General features: G+C 37.0%; 1 protein-coding gene and 1 long non-coding RNA gene across 16 annotated transcripts in view; one reads left to right on the top strand and one right to left on the bottom strand.

Annotated features, from left to right (window-relative positions):
* Positions 1-5272, top strand: part of LOC144318716 (uncharacterized) — a 188519-nt gene extending 183247 nt beyond the window's left edge. Inside the window, exon 10 of one of the 2 annotated variants that reach the window (XR_013384774.1) lies at positions 5015-5272. This is a non-coding gene — a long non-coding RNA (uncharacterized LOC144318716). The remainder of the gene's footprint in view (positions 1-5014) is intronic. The other variant, XR_013384778.1, reaches the window with a different exon arrangement.
* LOC144318687 (uncharacterized) overlaps positions 1-19790 on the bottom strand; it is a 176816-nt gene that overhangs the window by 147780 nt on the left and 9246 nt on the right. The window contains exons 2-3 of one of the 14 annotated variants that reach the window (XM_077905852.1): positions 8260-8287; positions 4072-6648 (exon numbers count right to left, since the gene is read on the bottom strand). The exons of 12 other annotated variants lie outside the window; for them this stretch is intronic. In XM_077905852.1, the coding sequence (XP_077761978.1) occupies positions 6523-6648; positions 8260-8287 (154 nt within the window). In that variant the 3' untranslated portion in view covers positions 4072-6522. Of the gene's footprint in view, positions 1-4071; positions 6649-8259; positions 8288-19790 lie in introns of those variants that run through there. One more of the 14 variants, XR_013384765.1, reaches the window with a different exon arrangement.

Below are 19790 nucleotides of genomic sequence, written 5' to 3'. Positions count from 1 at the left end.
AAATCTTTAAAAGTTGATCTTCGGGGATCCCTGGGTGGCGCAGCGGTTTGGCGCCTGCCTTTGGCCCAGGGCGCGATCCTAGACACCCGGGATCGAATCCCACGTCGGGCTCCCGGTGCATGGAGCCTGCTTCTCCCTCTGCCTGTGTCTCTGCCTCTCTCTCTCTCTCTCTGTGACTATCATGAATAAATAAATAAAATCTTTAAAAAAAAAAAAAAAAGTTGATCTTCTTTTTGTCATTGTTCCTGTAATTATTATTGTGTTAACTGTTCTTGAAAAAGTTTCCCAGCAGCTTGCTGTTCTTTTTGTTGCATGTTCTCTACATTCTACTTAAAATTTTTATCAAAACCTGTGAGGTTGTTTTCAGATATCTTATACCTCCATACCTATTTTTCACAGGGAAAATGAAAATGAAAGGAGTTTGGGCTTACTTTGATCCACAGACTAGGATTTTTATTTTCTCCCATTCATATATATCGGTGAACAGATGGGTGACAATGACTCCATGGGGCTTTCAGTGGGACCCAAATATCCAGGCTCTGTTTAACTCTACTATCAGGCACAGATGTTAGTCCTTTAAGACCAAAAAGAATGTCCACTAAGGCATCAATATTTTAGGAATATGAGGTATTTTTTTTGTTGACTAGTTGAGCATACCAAAAAAGGAAAAGAAGAGATGTTTTGTATCACAACTGTTTGAGAAATACTCTGAACTCTAAGATGTGGCTGACACTTTCCCCATCAGTCAGAGCTTCCTGAGTTACTATTCTTTCACTATAAATACATTTTTTAAGCAATGGCAATAGTTCTGTGAGTATACCGCTCAATTCCCCACAGCACCAGCACTGAATACATTAAAGAGAAGTTAAAATATCTTTCTGATTGCTTCTGGCATAACCCCTAGCTAGATCTCTTTTATTTCTATACTCCCTCAAATATAATGTGGAATATTAAGACAAATTATCTCTAAATACTAACAAGAAATGTGGGAATAAGTGGGAGACAATCATGGTGAATTTAGCCACAGCATTGCACTAATTTTTTTATAAGGAGGCATACAAACAAAGAGGATATAATTTAGAGGAAATGTTGTCCTGTCTTTCCCTAGAACTACAACAAGGAGCAAAAGGTGAGAGGACAGAGAGAAGATTCTGGATAAATCAAAGAGTTTTCTTCTAATTATAGCTATATAGCAGGGAACAAACCAACATAGAAGGCTGTGATCTGTCTGAAGATAGTGAAGACAGTATCATAATTATGTCTTTCATATACAGTTGTTCAACTACAAACTGGTTGATCATCTGTCAGAGATGCTACACAGAAGTGAGTTTTGCCCCAACTCTGAAAGTGAACAAGATCACTACCAGCTCTAAGACCTACAATTTTAATTTAATCACTAACCGCAGCCATCATTAAGAGTGACCTCAAATAATTCCAAGTCCATTCATGTACTCATTCATTCTTTACATAATCAACAGACCTTAGGTAACTATGTCAGACACTATTCCAAGGCTGGCAAAGAATGGGGAATAAGAATTGAAACACAATCTCTGCCATTGTGGAGTTTGAGTTCTTTGGGAAGAAGTTCATCTAAATATAAATAGATAAAAAAGATAAGTGTTATTTCTATTTTCTCCTTACTGTTCTTGAAAAATTAGTAAGTACTGTGAAGGAAATAAATAAGGTAGTAAGATAAATCGTGACTAAGTTAGGCTACTAGTATAATCAAAACAAAATATTTTTAAGGAGTGAGTGCCAAGGAATAGAATGAAGCCATTTACAGAAAACCTTTCTGGAAATAATCCAGAAAAGTGAAAATGGCAGAAGCAAAGCCCCTAAGGCAAGATCTAGCTTAGCCACAACCAAGGAACAAAAAGAAGCTAAAAGGTTAGGTCAGGAGATAACCACACAAATTTATACCTGCTGGTCCCTAATTTTAACTACACATGGATATTTCTTGCAGTGAGTTAGACATGTGTATCATCCAAAAATAATTGTTGATTTGAAATTACATTGGAAATTCTGAGACTCTTGACAAGGCCACAACCTTATTAAAGATCACAGCCATCATTTTCAAAAGCTTCACTTTGGCAATATCTTGAAGACATTTAAAGGGGTGTTTAATATCCTCCCTAAAAAAGATTGGGCAGGGAGGAACAAACATTCTAGCATGTCTGCAGTGTGAACCTAATGTCTCACAATTGAAAATTGGCTGGAGCTTACCCTGCTAACTGCTTTGCCAGCAGTCCAGCATTTAAAGTCTTGAATTCCTGTCCGTTCATCTGTAGTTGTGTTTATGTCTCTCACTTAAGCAGTTTTCAACACACTTCTGTGGTTCTTTTGATATAGTGAACGTGCAGGTGTATGTCTGACTATGCCAGGGACTGTGTCCAGATCTAGTCTTTATTGCTAAAACAGACATCTTTGAGTATTTGAATCATTGCATATGCCATATTTACTCTTGTGTAGGTAGGCCAATTTTCCTCCAGCTAAAGATAACTTAAAATTATTTCTCCCCACTTACTCCTCCACTTTTCCCATTGCTTATGCTAAATAATTCAGCTCATTGCTCCAAAAGTGAATGTGAGTCACCCAACCCATTTACATTCTTTCAGGGTTAGAGAGAAGGTCAAAGCATGCAGGAAAAGGAGCCTATACCCAACAGACTTAGACAAAAACTCTGGCTATCTATCTCAACAGATCAAAATAATTGCTTCAACTGGATCAAGATTTTATTTTTATTTTGATCTCATTTCCTGGAAAAGAGATACAATTTGGGGAGACTAGTTAGGCACAGGAGTGAAAAATTCATTGTAGCTAGCCTATTTCTAAAGTCTTCTCTGAACCTCAGGTTTAGAAACCTTTGCAATTATGAATCAGAAATCCATGTGTTATATAATGCATTTCTGGAAAAATGCCCAAGACACATATGCACTCTAGGAAGGTCTAATACTAACATTAATCTAATGAATGGTATATTAGAAAAATGATTTGTGTACATCCTAATGGAAAGCATATTTCCTGAGCACAGCTTGTGGATTAAAATGCAAAAAATAACTCCATCCCCTAAACAGCTTCCAGCTACCACATCAACCAATAAGATCAGTTGGTACATCTTTGCAGAATGCTGACTGATTGCTCTTTTTTTGTTGCTCAAGGGAAAGCATTTTCCAAATCTCGTGCAGGTATCTAAGAGAGACTACCTAAAAGGAAACCGAATTTTCCTTTTGGAGCCCTGGATGACTCTTTTCATAGATAAGCTTATTTTTTTAATACTAGTTCATTTTTCAAATGCAACAAAAAAGCAAGCCCTTGTTTATCCCAGGGGGTTAATTTGGTTAAACTTGATACATCACACTGTGACTGGCTTCATATTTTACTTCAAAAGCCACATCATCTTGTATCTTTTATTTATAGTGATCTTCATATTCATTTCTCAACTGAGGCAGGTACTTCAGGGAGAGCTGGCATTGATCTCTAATTTTTTTTCTCTCTTTTTGTAATGCATACTTTTTTGACCCTTAAGAAATAGCACTGACAGGAGTTTTGTTTTGTTTTGTTTGTTTTAAAAAAAAAAAAAAGCATGAATTTCAGACTGGAGATTCTTTTTAACCTGCTAAACAGAGAATCAGCCTTTATCATCTAGTAGGTGACTTGGCTTTGAATAAAATCAGCATCCCACTATCTTTTTTTAAAAAGTGCATTTGTCCTCAGAAGCTATGGAGCCTGAAACTGTATGCTTCATGTAGCTGACTTCTGATTATGAACAGGTGAGAGTGAGGACAGACTCTAAAGAGAGGCTTCAGTGACACAGGAGATGAGAAATTAAATGCTCTTTGCCAAATACAAATAAATTCCTGGGTAGAACCTAGAGTCAAGGCCAAGAGATTCATAATCACGTTTTAAGGAATCTAAATCCCATCTAGTTGTCCTCAGAAGCAGCCAGAAGGAATTGCAAATCAAGGTATATACAGAACTGAGCGGTCTGGCAACAGTTCCATTTCTCATGTGCAGCCAGTAGGAGCAGAGTGGAACTTAGAATTGGGATTCCATGGGTTTGATATCCCTTTGGGGTGGAGCCATCCAGATTAACACACACTTGTGATGCACCGGAGCCAGCAGCCAAATTTAGACTTTTAGATTGAAACACTGACCCACCACTCTCCAGCTTCAGATCCCATTTTGTGGTCAAGCTGCTTCCCTTAGGGCCTCAATTTCTTCCACAAGAAGAAATTTAGCCTCCTAAAGCAACCAGCACTTTTCCTGTCCTTCACCAAACTCTTTCTTGTGTTCTGCATACAGTTTTTAAGTCTGATCACCTATTCCATTTCATCACCCTCGGGAGAAACATGGATAATATCCTCTGTGATGCCTCAGAAGCAAAGGTGCTATGTAAATGATATCTATCAAATGTTATTATCATGCTACATATAGATCTTTGGTTTTGAGTGCATATTAAGAAATACCATCATCTTTTACTGCTTCTGGCATGATTACAAATTAGCGCTCTTCTAAGAAGGCCCTAGAGAGCACAAAAATGAGGATTTTATTAAGAGTCGTTCTGGTAGGAGATAGCTTGATAAAAAAGGATTGAACATTGGAACTGGGGTCCATTAGCAGCCTTGTCACCAGCTAGCTGCAAATATGCAAGCAAATCACTTAGCTCTCTGGTCTTCAGATTCCTCATGAAAAACTAGGTATCTGGGGTAAACGATCTCTGCAATCTCTTCCAGTCCTAAAACTCCAAGACACAGAAAGGGAAGGAACACTATTTCATTAGTGTTCCTGACTCTCTTTCTCTAGTAAGATATCCTTATCACATTACACCATGATCTCTCTTTCTCAAACTGGATTTCAAGAAAGGTGGTGGAAGGCCCTTACAGGGTTAATTTGCTTAGCTTTTGGTTTAGATTCCTCTGGCACATCGTGTCCAGCCTTAATATTTTACACTGTAAGCCATATCATCTTTTATCTTTTATTTATAGTGATCCTCATATTAATTTCTCAATAGCAGCTGGTGCAGCAGGAGGGACAAGTCATTGATCTTCCAATTTATCCTCTACTCTTACATATCCTGAGGTCGAGGCAGCCTGGAGAGATTGATGGAGCGCTGGCACCCACCCAGCAGCTGTGTGTTCCTCGTGCATGAAAATCAACCAGAGGAAACCGAAATTCAACAATTGGCAGCAATATCAGTACCCTCTGTAATAAATGTAACAGGGCATTCTTTAATAATTGAATGGGGTGTTGGATTGGGTAATAAAAAACCTCCTGTATGAGGTTTGGACTGACCAGGAGGTGGTATATTTTGGAATGGGGGTGGCAGTGAGGGAGGCTAGTTGCAGATGTCAGCTTCTCATATAAGCAAACATTCTTATTCCCTCTTTTTTTTTTAAAGATTTTATTTATTTATTCACGAGGGACAGAGACAGAGATAAAGACACACACAGAGAGAGAGAGAGAGAGAGAGAGAGGCAGAGACACAGGCAGAGGGAGAAGCAGGCTCCATGCAGGGAGCCCAATCCGAGACTCAATCCCGGTACTCCAGGATCACACCCTGGCTGAAGGCAGGCGCTAAACTGCTGAGCCATCCAGGGATCCCCTTATTCCTTGCTTCTTAAGCAACTCAAAATACAGAGTCAGCAATGCTTCCTCATTTTATGTAAAGCCAAATAATTTTTGTGAAATATGCATTTTTAAAATTTTTCAAGAAAAACAACAGATCCTTAGATCATGTTATTGCCCAACAATATAAAAGGAAATGGCCCATTGAGCTACATCCACTATATTAGTCACAGATACCAGGTAAGCAGTGATGCCCAGAGCTTTGAATCACTTACAGGTTTTCATTGGAACAAATCATTAACTGATTCTTAAAGGAAGGTCTCTATTTCTTGTCATGGCTAAGCAGTGGCCTCCAGCAGGCCTAGCTGTGGTCTCAGTTGATGCCAGCCCCTGACAGCAGTTTGACCCTGAGCTAGTTTACCTCTTCCCCTGCCTGCTCCTGCCTGCTCCTCAGTTAACTGTACCTGTTTGAATTCAGGTGTTGTAGAATTATGTGATCATCAGCTTTGGGTCTGTCTGGATAAAAACACCACCTGCTGAGACCTTGCTCTCTCTGTTATTTATCTTTGGCTGAGAAAACAAATGCTAAGTGTGGAATCAGTTTCCTGTTAGGCCACACAGATGCTGCTGCAGTAGCAGGACAGCAAAAAGCCCATAGGCGTGGCTGATGTGGAGCTACCAGAAAGCAAAGCTTCCTCATTACCAGCCTGTGAAAATATTCCATTCCTTTTGGTTATTACCCAGCATGCATACTATATAGACACACATATTATCTCTGCATTTTTTTAATAATAGAGTGACTAATAACATCCTCCAGGGATAAACTGGAGTGTCAAGCTGCTCAGAAATTTCAGGCACAGAACTTCCAGGAAACTATTTATTTCTAACAAAACGTGTTACAGAGATTTTGAGTATACATGGGGTTTGAGCAATGTTATGATTTTCACAGATAGAGCCTCACAAAAGGTTCTGCCCAGTGTGCATTTTATCTTCCCTCTGATGAACAGGGGCTGAGTCGATCCCTTTGAATGTTGAAATCACAATAAATATGTTAAATGGCTTAATCTCATACAGGACCACTGTCTAAAATAAACAACAATAAAAAAACATAACTCCTCCAGCAGGACTGCACAATTTATACATTTTTAAATTTTGTTTCTCTTTGTTTCTTCAATTTAAATACTATTTTCTCTTTTTGTTCTCTAATCAGGCTTTATTTCAAACTTATTTATAAAATAAAAATTCAAGTGGAAACTGGTTCCCAGACAAAAATTAATACATATAAAATGCAACATTATCTTATGCAAAGCAAGTCAGACTCACTGAATACAATGAATAGGTCTTCTGGGCAGCACCTCATCCGGTGTTATTATTAGCAAAGTGGTAGAAGTAAGAGTAACAGTTATAGAGTAAAGCAGTAGTAATGATACTGTGTGTTTCTACAGAACATAACAATCTTCAATTCAAAATATTTGTACTTGCGCTGTTTTGCTTGACCTTCAAAACAACTGTATATGGTAAGCAAGCCTAGTGTTCTTATTCCCATTTTATAGATGAGGAAACTAAATTCCAGACATATTAAGCAATTCACCATCTAAGAAGCTGATAATCAGGTTCTCTACTACTCTAGGGTCCTCCCTGTGAATCAGTAGGACATATTATAAAGCAACAACACTAATAATTAATAAAGAAGCCAAAAAAACATATCTCCAGAACTTTCCTGGTCAGAGGACTTTGGAGGTAGCTATTGTTGCATAAGAGTTATTAGGATAATCAAACAAGAATTTTTGGGCTCAGTAGAATGTGTCAATCCAGGAGGGGTAAGTGTAGGTGATTTCAAAAGTGAAATCTGTAAGATATCATGCAATTTTATATTTGCCTAAAAATAATTCAAATTGGGAAGTAAAGAGCTGATATGTCTTGAGGAAGTTTAAAAAAACATATATTCCCTAAAGAAGCATCCTGCTTACCTATATTTTATAGCCTTACGTGCACAGTTTATGTGAATTATTTCTTCTACTTTCTCATCTAAAATATAATCCTCTATGAGACAGGAACACTACAATATATGACTATTTTGAGGAAGCAGAGTTCCAGAGGATTTGGAGCCCATGCACATGAAAATCACTCAACTCATGTGTTTACCAACACGTGGAGGAGGAGGGCAGGATAACTGATGTCTGCCACTGACTATCAAGGCATGCTTCATCCAGGGAGTACTTTGCAGCCATAACTCTCCCTGCTACCCCTGATTACTTGCTATAAATCTATGTGACTCTCCAGGTGCCTGCTCATGCTCAACACAGGCTTCCTGCAGGAGAGCTCTGAAGCCCTCGGGCGGTGGGGGGCAGGGGCCTCTTGCCTGGTATTGGACCTATAACAACCTTCTCTCTACATATAGGAATCAGGATTACCAAGCGAATGATTTAGGCAGCCAGGAGATCCTACTCACTAAAAGTTCAACCATGTTAGTGTATCTCTGAAAAGTCACCAATAAAAATATATAAAATGGTTGGATGCAGGTACCTAAGTAGCCTAATTATTTTCAGCTGAAACACATGCCCTTCCTTAAGATACAGTCTGATATGACTGAATGAACAAAACTTAAACATGCCAAAGTGAATGGAGCAGTACAGAGGAGTACTGAGTAAAAAAGTAAAAAGTGATAATCCAGATTCTAATGATTAACACAACCTGTGTCTTTAAGATGGCCAAGTAGTGTCTGGAAGAAGGAAAAAAAAAAATAAAACATAAAAAATGTTTAAGGCAGAACAGTGAGAAGAGGCATTTACCACCACTAAGAATATTAATAAGAGCCTGCATCATTGGTTATTTAGGAATTCAGTAAATTTTCTTTGCTTTATCTTCACTAAAAGCCACCTAACATAAATCCCAGAACTGCTGAGAAACATGCTTGTCAAATCTTTGCAACAGCTTGGGACTCTGTTATATAAACTTTGGGAACCATTAAACTTGAAATAGAAAGCCCTTTGAAAATAGATGTTCTTATCTGTTTTGGCATATTCATCCCCTGTAGGAGGGTTGTGATTCAAAGAACATGAAATAATAATAATAATAATATATATAAGCAGTTGAGAAAACAGCACTTCAAAAGGTTTAAATCTGGAAGCATTTCAAATACAAGGTTTAGGATTACCAGTATGGTTTTCTAATCTCCTAATTATTTGAGAACGAGGGCACTTTTATGTACCTCTCTTTTTGGAATCACTGGAAATATCAATTAAACATAACAAATTAAGAGAATTTTCCTTGAGATGTGGGAGCTTATTACACACAATGGTTAAAGACACAATTTGTCTTTAATCAATCCAGAGAAGTTTCCTAAATTCAAGAAATTTGATGGCAATAATTTAGGGCTCGTTTAAGCTTTTGTATCCTACAATCATCAGAATTGCATTTATCTTTGAAAAATCATAATTTCTATGTATAAGCCATGTTTACCAAAGTTACACCAACAAAATCAATTTCCATGGGGGAAGCTTCCAGTTTTCTCTTGTTCCTGCTCCAGCTATGATTACACAGTCCCCATGTGTACAAAGCTATGAGAAGGAATCTTGCCACAGTCACCATCAGCCAGCGGCAAACCATTTATCACTAGATGCCACCACTATCACTGGGCATCTCTGCCACCTAAGACATGTACTTGAACCTTAGAAAGTGGAGTTCTGTTCCTTCAGTGCAAGGAAGTCACTGGTGTTGGTATGGGGGCGGGGGGATAGACTTTATTTTCTCTTTTTTCTATAACACATTCTGAGAGGGAATCAAAAACTACTCCTGTGATATCAATGAATACTGCTTTACTATCTTCTATTAAGCGTCTCATCTCTCACAAGAATTGGGATATATATTTTAAAGGAAATATACTACACAAAAATTCAGCAGATAGACTAGACTTTCTGTTCCTTGGCTTGTTTTTGTTAAGAAAAACTTCTGCTCTTGACTTTTTAAAGGACTTTATGACAATATAATTGACACCCAACAAACTGCACACCTAAAGTACACATTTTTTCTTTAGATTTTATTTATTTGAGAGAGGGAGAGCAGAAGAGAGAAAGAGAGAGCACAAGCAGGGGCAATAGCAGAAGGAGAAAGAAAAGCAGGCTCCCCACTGAGCCCCCCAAGATTTTGAAATCGTGATCTGAGCTGAAGGCAGACACTTAACCAACTGATCCACCCAGGTGCCCCTAAAGTACACAATTTGATAAAGTTCCAAAATATGCATATACTCATGAAACCATCCACACAATTGAGAAAATGGATATAACCATTATATACAGTAGTTTCTTTCTGCCCATTCATAACTCCTTCTCACCATTTTATTGCTCATTTCGAGGTATGTCTTATAATGCATTTTATAAATCAATAGAATTTGGACTCAAATTAGTGTTACTTCCAAAAAGGCACTTTTGTGTTGAGATGTAAAAACTATGTATTCTACAGCCATTTAAACTCAATCAAATTTAGATTAATTTGTGCATGGGCTGTAGAATGTGGGGAAGATGTAAGGAGTCTATCCAAAAGATCATTATAGGTGGCAAAGGAAAAAAAGAGAAAATAGATAGGAATATTCAAATACTAAATGTTAAAATAAAACAATATATTTCTGCAAGTGTTTGTAAAATTTACATTGAGATAAATAACCAAAGCATTATAAAATATAATACAAAAACTTAGAGAATATTTCAAAATGCTTTTATTTGCCAAATGCACTAAAACAGTAGGAGCAATAGAGAAGAATTTTCTGGAACCAGCTTGTCATTCTTTTTTACCCCTATAGGGTGATTGGTTGTATTTTACTCAGTCTATTGTACATGTGGGTGTGAATAACATGGAACTTCTCTCAAAAAGAGAAATGAGTAAAGAATATATGTTGTCAACTTGTCTAAAACATTTTTCATGTTCTGACTCATTTTTCTTTGCATTGGTTTTTCAAGAGATTTTGGTTTTTTTTAATTTGACTATTATAAAAACCTCAATAACTTCACTAAAATTCCATGAAAATAATATAAACAACTGTAATGGAAATTGAAAAGATAATAACAATCAGCACTGTAATATTTCTTGTCAGTATTTTTTTTTTACTTATAATAGTGAAAAATCCCACATTAATTTGACTTTGTGACCTTTGGTTTTTACACTTTAGTGGAAGAAGTTCTTTTGAGAAGCAATTTCTTTCCCTTTGCTTATTATTTCTTTGCACTTAAAAACAATTAATGAGGGATCCCTGGGTGGCGCAGCGGTTTGGCGCCTGCCTTTGGCCCAGGGCGTGATCCTGGAGACCCAGGATCGAATCCCACATCAGGCTCCCGGTGCATGGAGCCTGCTTCTCCCTCTGCCTGTGTCTCTGCCTCTCTCTCTCTCTCTCTCGAATAAATAAATAAAATATTAAAAAAAAAAAAAAAAAAAAAAAAAAAAAAAAAAAAACAATTAATGACCATACTTTAATAAGATCATCTTAGAGTTGTGCAGGAGGACAGTTATACTAACTCTGTATAGATCTATGGGTTCACAAAAATTTAAAAGCTTGAAGTTTGAATCTTGTGGAATGTAGCCTCATTTCTCAGACAGAAATGGAAACATTCATGCACTTGTGTTGTTTAAAATAAACTGACACAGGTACATGGATGGCATCTTTTATTCTAAGCATGGTTAAGTTGTTGGGGGGGAGGGTGAACAAGAGCTGTAAAAAAAAAAAGTTCTTGTCTATAAGAACCTTACAATTTAGAGAAGATACTCAATGACTCAGTGAGGATAAGCCTGATGCAGATAGTCCAAAGGTAATATTCTGATTTACTTTTCCTCTAACACAGACCAGCCTATTCTTCTATTAAAATCCTTAATTCAATAAACCTGAATATGGGCTCAAATTCCACTTTAGAAATATTCCCGTGGGTGCCAACAGCCAACAATTTACCATGACACAACAAACCTGTTCTTGAGTTTGATAAGCATATTGTCCTCTTTTAAGAAAGCTTACATTTAAACCTTGTAATGCTAAGTTCTAAGAGAATAAGATAGGTCATAAGTGACATTCTAGTTCAGAAGTGGGAGAGAAAAGAGGTTCAGCTCAAGTGAAACATTTTGTTTTATTCCTCAAAGTGGTAAACACTAAAGAGCACATTACCCTACTCAAACTCTGAAAAAGTTGATAAATAAAATGAACATTTAAAGATGGAGATCAAAGGGATCCCTGGGTGGCGCAGCGGTTTAGCACCTGCCTTTGGCCCAGGGCGTGATCCTGGACACCCAGGATCGAATCCCATGTTGGGCTCCTGGTGCATGGAGCCTGCTTCTCCCTCTGCCTATGTCTCTGCCTCTCTCTCTCTCTCTCTCTCTCTATGTGACTATCATAAATAAATAAAAATTAATAAAAAATAAAGATGGAGATCAAAATGTCATGTAAGTGTAAGGATACACAGAGACTGAAAGTGAAAGGATTGAAAAAAAATATTCCAAAAAGAGAACATGTGGAGGGATGGAGTGGGGTGGTAGTGCTGGCATACTTATATAAGACAAATAGACTCGAGTCAAAAACTATTACAAAGAATATAATGGTAAAAGGGTCAGTTCACCAAGAAAATATAACAATTATAAATACCCATGCACTCAGCATCAGAACATCCAAATATAGGAAGCATACTTTGACAGAATTGAGAGAAAAGAGACAGCAACACAATATTGGTAGAAGATTTCAATACCCCACTTTTGATAATGTGTAGGATATTCAGACAGATCAATAGGGAAGCAGAGCACTTACTTGAACACTGTAGACCCCAAATGGGTCCAATAGACATATACATATATGCCACCCAATAACAATTAAAAATTCTTCTCAAGAGTCACAGAACATTCTCCAGGGTAGGATCACAAAACAAATCTTATTTTTAAGAAGACTGAAATCATACCAACTATCTTTTCTGATCACAATGGAATTAAACTAGAAATCAGTAGTAGAAGAAAAACTGGAAAATTCACAATATGAGGAAATTAAATAAAACCCTTTTGAACAGCCAATAGATCAAAGAATAAATCAAGAGGAAAATTAGAAAGTATCTTGAGACAATCAAAAATTTAAAGAGAGCATACCAAAATATACAGGATGCAGCAATAGCAATACAAAGAGGGAAGTATAAAGCAATAAATGTCTACATTAAAAAAGATCTCAAATAATCTAACTTTATACTTCAAGGAAATAGAAAAAGAACATGAAACTAAGCTCAAAGCTGGAAGAAGGAAGAAAATAATAAAGATTAGAACAGAAATAAATGATATAAAGAATAAAATATAATAGAAAATGGAGAATAGAAAATGATCAAAAATCAACAAACTAGGAGTTGCCTTTTTGAAAAGATAATAACAATGATAAACTAGCTAAATTAAGAAAAAGGAATGAATGTCAACTGGTAGATCCACTATGGAACACAGGATAGAGGTTCCTCAAAAAATTAAAAATAAAACTAGCATATGATCCAGGAATTGTACTTCTGGGTGTTTATCCAAAAGAACTAAAAATAGCATCTTAAAGAGATATTGTATTTCCAATATTATTGCAGCCAAGAGGTAAAAACAACCTAAATGTCTATTGACAGATGAAGTGATAAAATACAGGAGAGGAAGAGAGAAAATCCCTGGCAGACTCCCTGTTGAGTGCAGAGCGTGACACAGGGTTTGATCTCAGGACGCTGAGATCATGACCTGAGCCAAAATCAAGATTTAGACATTCAACTGACGGAGCCACCAAAATGCCCCTAGTCTAAATGCTTTTAATAGCACTTTTTCCTTTTTCCAGCACATTTTCATTTTGCTGGGACTCACACACAATGTCATCTTTTAAATGACAACCCCCATGTTGGAAAACCTAACTTAAGAGAGAGTCAAGTGAGTCTGTTACCTGCCTTCTAGAATTACACACTAGATTTACCCACTTTGTTGTAGCAAGATGGTCCTAGACAAACCCATGTGAGAGAGGGGCATACTGTGTAAGACTCATGCCCATTTCCCACAAGGGAATGGAGAACTTTTGCCTCATTCCCCAGATGAACAAAAGAAGAACTGAGCAAAGCATGGTCGATTATTCTCCTCAACTTTAGCAGTCACATAGGCCACTTCACCTACCCAGCATCAGTGAGTAAAAGGGCAAGCAGATCAAAGTTATACTAATCAAATTCCTTTCACATGGAGGATACATTAGAAATGGAGAAGAAAAATGTTCACCAACACTCCCGGGCTTCCATTTAACTCACTGAAATATGCCCTTAAGTATTGCTGATGGGCAAGTTAGATCTTCATCCCAGAACTCTATAATATGGATGAGAAACTGCATTAATTAACTCCAAAGCTATTCATATCCACTGATGAAAACCATCCTAATTTACAATTAACTACAGAAATTTGATGAGGTTAAATGGCAGATTAAGATTAAATATATAAAGTCTTCCAACAATACAATCTAAGAATCATATAAATGTCCCAAATTTGCAAGTAAACCCTTGCCATTATCAAATTCTTCAGGGAGAAATTAAAGGACACAGATCTAACCCTCTTTACAGTTGAAGATCTCAAAGTGTTAAAGCTTAATTTTGACATCATATTTCTTTGCTATTGTGAATTCAAAGTCCACAAAGTCCTAAATGTTTATAAATAATCCTCACAAATGTCTTATTTGGTTCATTCTCAATGGCAAGGTTCTCGGTGCCTGAATGGAATTGAGGACTCATTCTGTATTTGCAGCTTCTTAGTTCCCTCACTGACATAGGTATGGGCCTCTCGGCACCTCAGCTGTCTTACTGGTCTCTGAACCAAGCCTTTAATGAGGATAGAGTTAATAAGAAAACTTGGTTTTTCAGAGCTAGCCTCACAACCAAAACATGCAGAAAGCAAGCCAACTCCAGATCCCTAGAACATTTAAACTAGGCAAATTCTTGCTCCTAACATCCAGTACAGGATGTGCCCAAAGAACATAGCAGAAACTCAATGGCATTTGAGAGAAAGATAAAGTCTCTTTGATTTTAGCCTCACTAGGGGGCTCACTAATCTATGCTATTTATCTGGTATTGTGACCTGTGAACTTAGAACTAGGAGGATTCTTTTAGCATGAGGTTCATTTGGTACTATGCATCTATTGTACATGGATACTTTGATGTACACTTCCTCTTTGATTGCCCTGCTGCTCACACTGCAGTACTGAAGGGATTATGTGTTCTCTCTAATGACATTACACTCGCAGTCTCTGATGCGCATGTTTTATACTCTCATGGCACTGTGGCCATTGTCACTGTCTCCTGCTATGGAACTATATAGACTGCAGAAGGCCACCTCTTAGAGAACATTTCTTTCTCATACATAATTGACAAATCCAGAGTCAGTGGGTCCACATGGTAAATGGAGTCACTTGAGCCTATAGCAAGCCTATATGTTGATACTGACAAGTCCTGTAAAACTTTTCCTTAAAATTGAGTCTTTGTCTCAATCAAGCCTGCCTGGGAAAGCTGTACTGAAAAAGTAAGCTGGGCAGCCCCGGTGGCTCAGCGGTTTAGCGCCACCTTCAGTCTAATGTGTGATCCTGAAGACCTGGGATCGAGTTCCGCGTCAGGCTCCCTGCATGGAGCCTGCTACTTTCTCCCTCTGCCTGTGTCTCTGCCTCTCTCTCTCTCTCTCTCTCTCTCTCTCAGGAATAAATAAATAAAATCTTTTTTTTAAGAAAAAGAAAGAAAAAGTAAGCTAAGGTGGGCAGCTGCCTGAGATTTCCCTGCCCTGTAAACTTCTGGGCACCCTAAAGTCCAGTGCCTAAATATCCTCCTGTTTCCCTCTTTATTCTGCTCTAGTCATTCTCTCAGCCGCCTGCAACTCCTAGAGGTTCCTTCTCTTTAAGCTAGACCTTGTCTTAAGTGACTACGGAAACTGTCGCTCTCCATGCAGAATGCCAAAATCAGCACATCTTACTGGGTTGAATAATGACCCCCCAAAGGATATGTCCATATCCTAGTCCTTGAAATCTACAATTTGGAAAAAAGGTCTTTGCAGGTATAATTAAAGATTTTGAGATGGGGTTTTCATCCTGTATTATCCAGGTGGGCTCTGAATATAACAAATAGCAAGTATTTTCACACAAGAAGGACAGGGGAGATTTGAGGCAGAAAAAAAGGAAGATGTGGATACATAGAGGAGAAGGCAATGTGAAAGTCAGAGATTGAGTGATGTGGCCATGAGGCAAGGATACTGGCAAACATTAGAAGTTAAAAGAGGCACAGAATGGATTCTCCCCCTAGAACACCTATAAGCAGTAGAACTCTGCTGATACCTTGACTTCAGACTTTTGGCCTTCAGAACCGTGAGAAGAACATTCTGTTGTTTAAGCCACCAAATTTGTGGTCATTTTTATGGCAGCCACAGGGAACCAATAAATCAAGCATTAAACCTTTCCCAGGTGTTAGTGGTTTACTGTACAAACCTGCCCGACCTAACCTAAATATTTTCAAACTGTCAAAGGTCACAATGTCCTACTGCCTAAGAAAGACCAAGACAAAACCATCTTCTCTGGCAGTACCAAGACACTTTCCATATAGACCTTTAACTTTCCACACTTCTGCTCCTTTTTATTTTTCAGTGTTCCCAGGTAATGTACCAAAAGTTAGCATCTTTCAATGATCCTAATAAAGCACAGCAACCTTATTACATCTAGTCTGGAGTATGTTAGGAAATAAAAGAAGAAAGACAGAGATCAAAATATTCCTTTTACTGCTCTTGATAACCCAGGTTTGAGAACCCAGTTTGAATGAGAGCTAAATGGGCCAATAACTGAATTCCAGAATTGGTCAGATTACCAACTAGTAATACACAGGATGGGAGAAACAGAAGACACCCACCTAGACTCTCAAGGAAGAAAACAGAATTATCAAGGCAAGCATGCTTAGTTAATTCTTCTTAAACTTTCTATATACACCATTTGACCACCCTAGGAGCAGGGTAAAGGAAACAGAACTGAAATTACCTAAGAAGCTCTCTTGACATGACTAAATTATCAGGAGTGGAGAAGGAACATTTGGTACTCCCCACCCCAGCATTAAAAAAAAAAAAAAAATACACACACACATTTACAATGTAAAACAAATCAGAAACTATTTTAACCCTGATTTACTTTTAGTACACTAATAGCTAATCAAGAGTCTTGTGCAAAAACATCTTGATTAGCTGCTAATAAAACTCTTTGGAAGCAGATCCCTCTACATGACTCAGAAGGAGAATGTAGACTTGTATGCTTCAGGACTTCTTCACCAAAAATGCATACCATTTCTTCACTATTACAGCAAATGTGGTGTGTGACCTACGTCCACACTCACATCTGGTTTTCTTGGGTTAGTCATAAAGACGTATGTAGAAATAAACAAGAGATATAAGGTATGAATGTATAAGATAGTGGAAAAAACATTGTAAGTGGAGTCAAGTACCACCACCATTTATTAGGGGTGAAGTTTCAAATCACGTCATTCATGGTTTTTTTCTGTTATATCTGTAAAGTGATAATAAGTAATATGTACACAACTATTTTTAATTTGCTAAAATCTCATTTTTATGGCTAACCACTGCACAGCAAGTAACGCTATAGCAACATCAAAAGATGTTTAGTCAGTCCCTGACCTCAAGGAATGTTGCCCAGGAGAAGACAAATACGTAAAAATTACAATTAAAATACAGTATAGCCAATGCAATAACCAGGCATGCAAAAGTGCAATGGTAGCAAGGAGAGTGTGATCATAACACCATAAGGACTTCACAATAGAGATAATGTATAAATTGAGTTTTGAAAAATGCAGTGTGTTTTCCAGGTGCAAAACAGGGAGAAAGGACTCCTTGGTGGGAAGAAAAGAATAATTCAATATAATGAACTATTCACATAATCCAGGAAAGTGAAATGGGGAGTGGCAGGAATAATGATTACATAAATTGGGCATCATGAATCTCTGTAAACAGAAAGCCTCAAAATAATGACTCAACTGATAGACTACATCAGCATTTTAGCAAGACTACTTTAATGGAAACTTTGAGGATCCATTCAAGGGAGAAGAAAATAATTATTAGTAACTCCTGCAAGACACATCAAGGACCTGCCATAAAAACCAGAGAACAAATTAAAAGATATTCAAGACACAGAACCCAGCGTGCTTGATGATGAATTCAAATTTGGTGATGAGAAGTAAACAGGAAGGAACAAACAATGGTAATCTCAACATTTTGCTTAAAATGTTCTTATCCATATAACAAAGTACAAAGAGTCTTTAAAAGTTACAAAGACAGCAATGCTATTTCAGTGATGAAGCCCATTGGAATTTATTTGGTGATGGCTGAGAGTTCTCTTATCCTTCTATGTCCACAGTCTTTTCTCAAGGATTAAACTATCTAGGATCTGGCTTACAGTTATCACAATTTATTGGTTCTGATATCTTAGTGTTAACAGTCATCTGTCATAAAGAAATGGTTTACCATCTTTGTCTTTATCATTCTTCAATGCCTCCTTACTTAAAGTTTTTTGCTTTAGTTTCAATCACACATTCAACTTTTATTTTATTGGTAAAATATACATAGTGTAAAATTTTATTTTATTTTATTATTTTTATTTTAATTTTTTTTCTGGCAAGATATCTTCTCAAGAGGTTGTACCCTGTGAATTCTTATCAGTAATGAATAGGATTCCCTGTTGTCTCACATCATTGTCAGCAAATGATATTATCAGTTTCGGGTATTTAGGCATTTTACTAGATTGGTGGAGTATTCCTTTCGTGTTTTTTTTTTTTTTCCTAATTCACAATGCATATCATTTTCCAATAATTCCCCAAATGTTGACCCATTTATACATGCTTATTTCTCATTTATATATACTATCCATTAAGGTGTCTACTCATATTGTCTTACTCATTTTAATTAATTTGGGGAGTTTATTTTCTTATTTTGAAGTTGTTTTTACTACGACTTTGAATATTCTGCATGCATATATTTCTCAAGACATGTTTTTTGAAAATATATTCCCCTAGCCAGTGGCTTGCTTTCCATTCTTTGAACAATGACTTTCACAAAATGGACATTTTAAAATTTAATAAGGTTCATATTATCAATTTTTCTCTTTCATGGATCACACTTTTTGTGTTGTATATAAAAACTGCCTCAATCACACATTTAGTCTTTTTTTTTTTTATGGCGGTAAAATACACATAAAATTTTAAGTATACAATTCAGTTGCATTAAGTACCTTCACAATGTTGTACAACCATCACCACCATCCATCTCCAGAACTTTATCACTCCCAAATGAAACTCTATTCCCATGAAAATAACATCCCAATACTCACTAATCCCAATGCCTAGAAACTATTATTCTATGAATTTCTATAAATTTGTCTACCCTAAATACCTCAGCTAGGTGGAATCATATAATATTTGCCCTTTTCTGACTGATTTACTTCACTTAGCATAGTGTTTTTAAGGTTTGTCCATACTGTAGCGTGTATCAGAATGTCATTTCTTTTTAAGGCTGAATAATATTTCAATGTATGTATGTATATCATACCTGATAGGTACAATCAATACATGTATTATAGGAAAATGTAAAAATACTTATTTGGTATTAAAAATCTGAGATAACTACTTTTCTATTTTGAGGAAGTGTGTCTAATAATGATTATATTTTATCAGGAGCTCACTATCAGCCTGAGAAGGAGGGCTTAACACTGACTCACTGAATGTCTTTCTTAGGTGAGCTACAGTAGCCTGAATGTACTCCTACAAAAGCCTTATCTGGCATAAACTTCAGGGAGCAAGAAGAAAACCTCAAGAGGTTCTGAATTTTAGTTCAAAGAAGCAACCAGAAATCCAGATGATTGCTTACCTGGGACTGATACAACTTGCTTGACATGAAAACGGAACTGTAAATCTCACAAGATCAGATGATCTTGTAAGAATTTTGAAACTTCCGCCATTAATTGAAAATCCTATAAGAATAGCCTCCCTTAAACATACTTGTAATATCAAGCTTCATGGCTTGATATTCAGAAGACTATGCTCTGGATATAGGAGCTTCAGAAACAAAGGAGACAGGTGGTTTAGCTCCACCTCCTTTGGAGTTTCAGGTTAAATCATCTACTTCCACTATGCTCTGTCATCTTATCATCTGTAAAACATAGGGAGCTCTAAAAACATGTTTTATGTGTAGTT

The sequence above is a fragment of the Canis aureus genome, chromosome 1, assembly GCF_053574225.1.
Source record: "Canis aureus isolate CA01 chromosome 1, VMU_Caureus_v.1.0, whole genome shotgun sequence".
In the NCBI taxonomy this organism is placed as follows: domain Eukaryota; kingdom Metazoa; phylum Chordata; class Mammalia; order Carnivora; family Canidae; genus Canis; species Canis aureus.
Note: the sequence above shows the minus strand (reverse complement) of the source record. Positions and strands in the feature narration are given on the sequence as shown.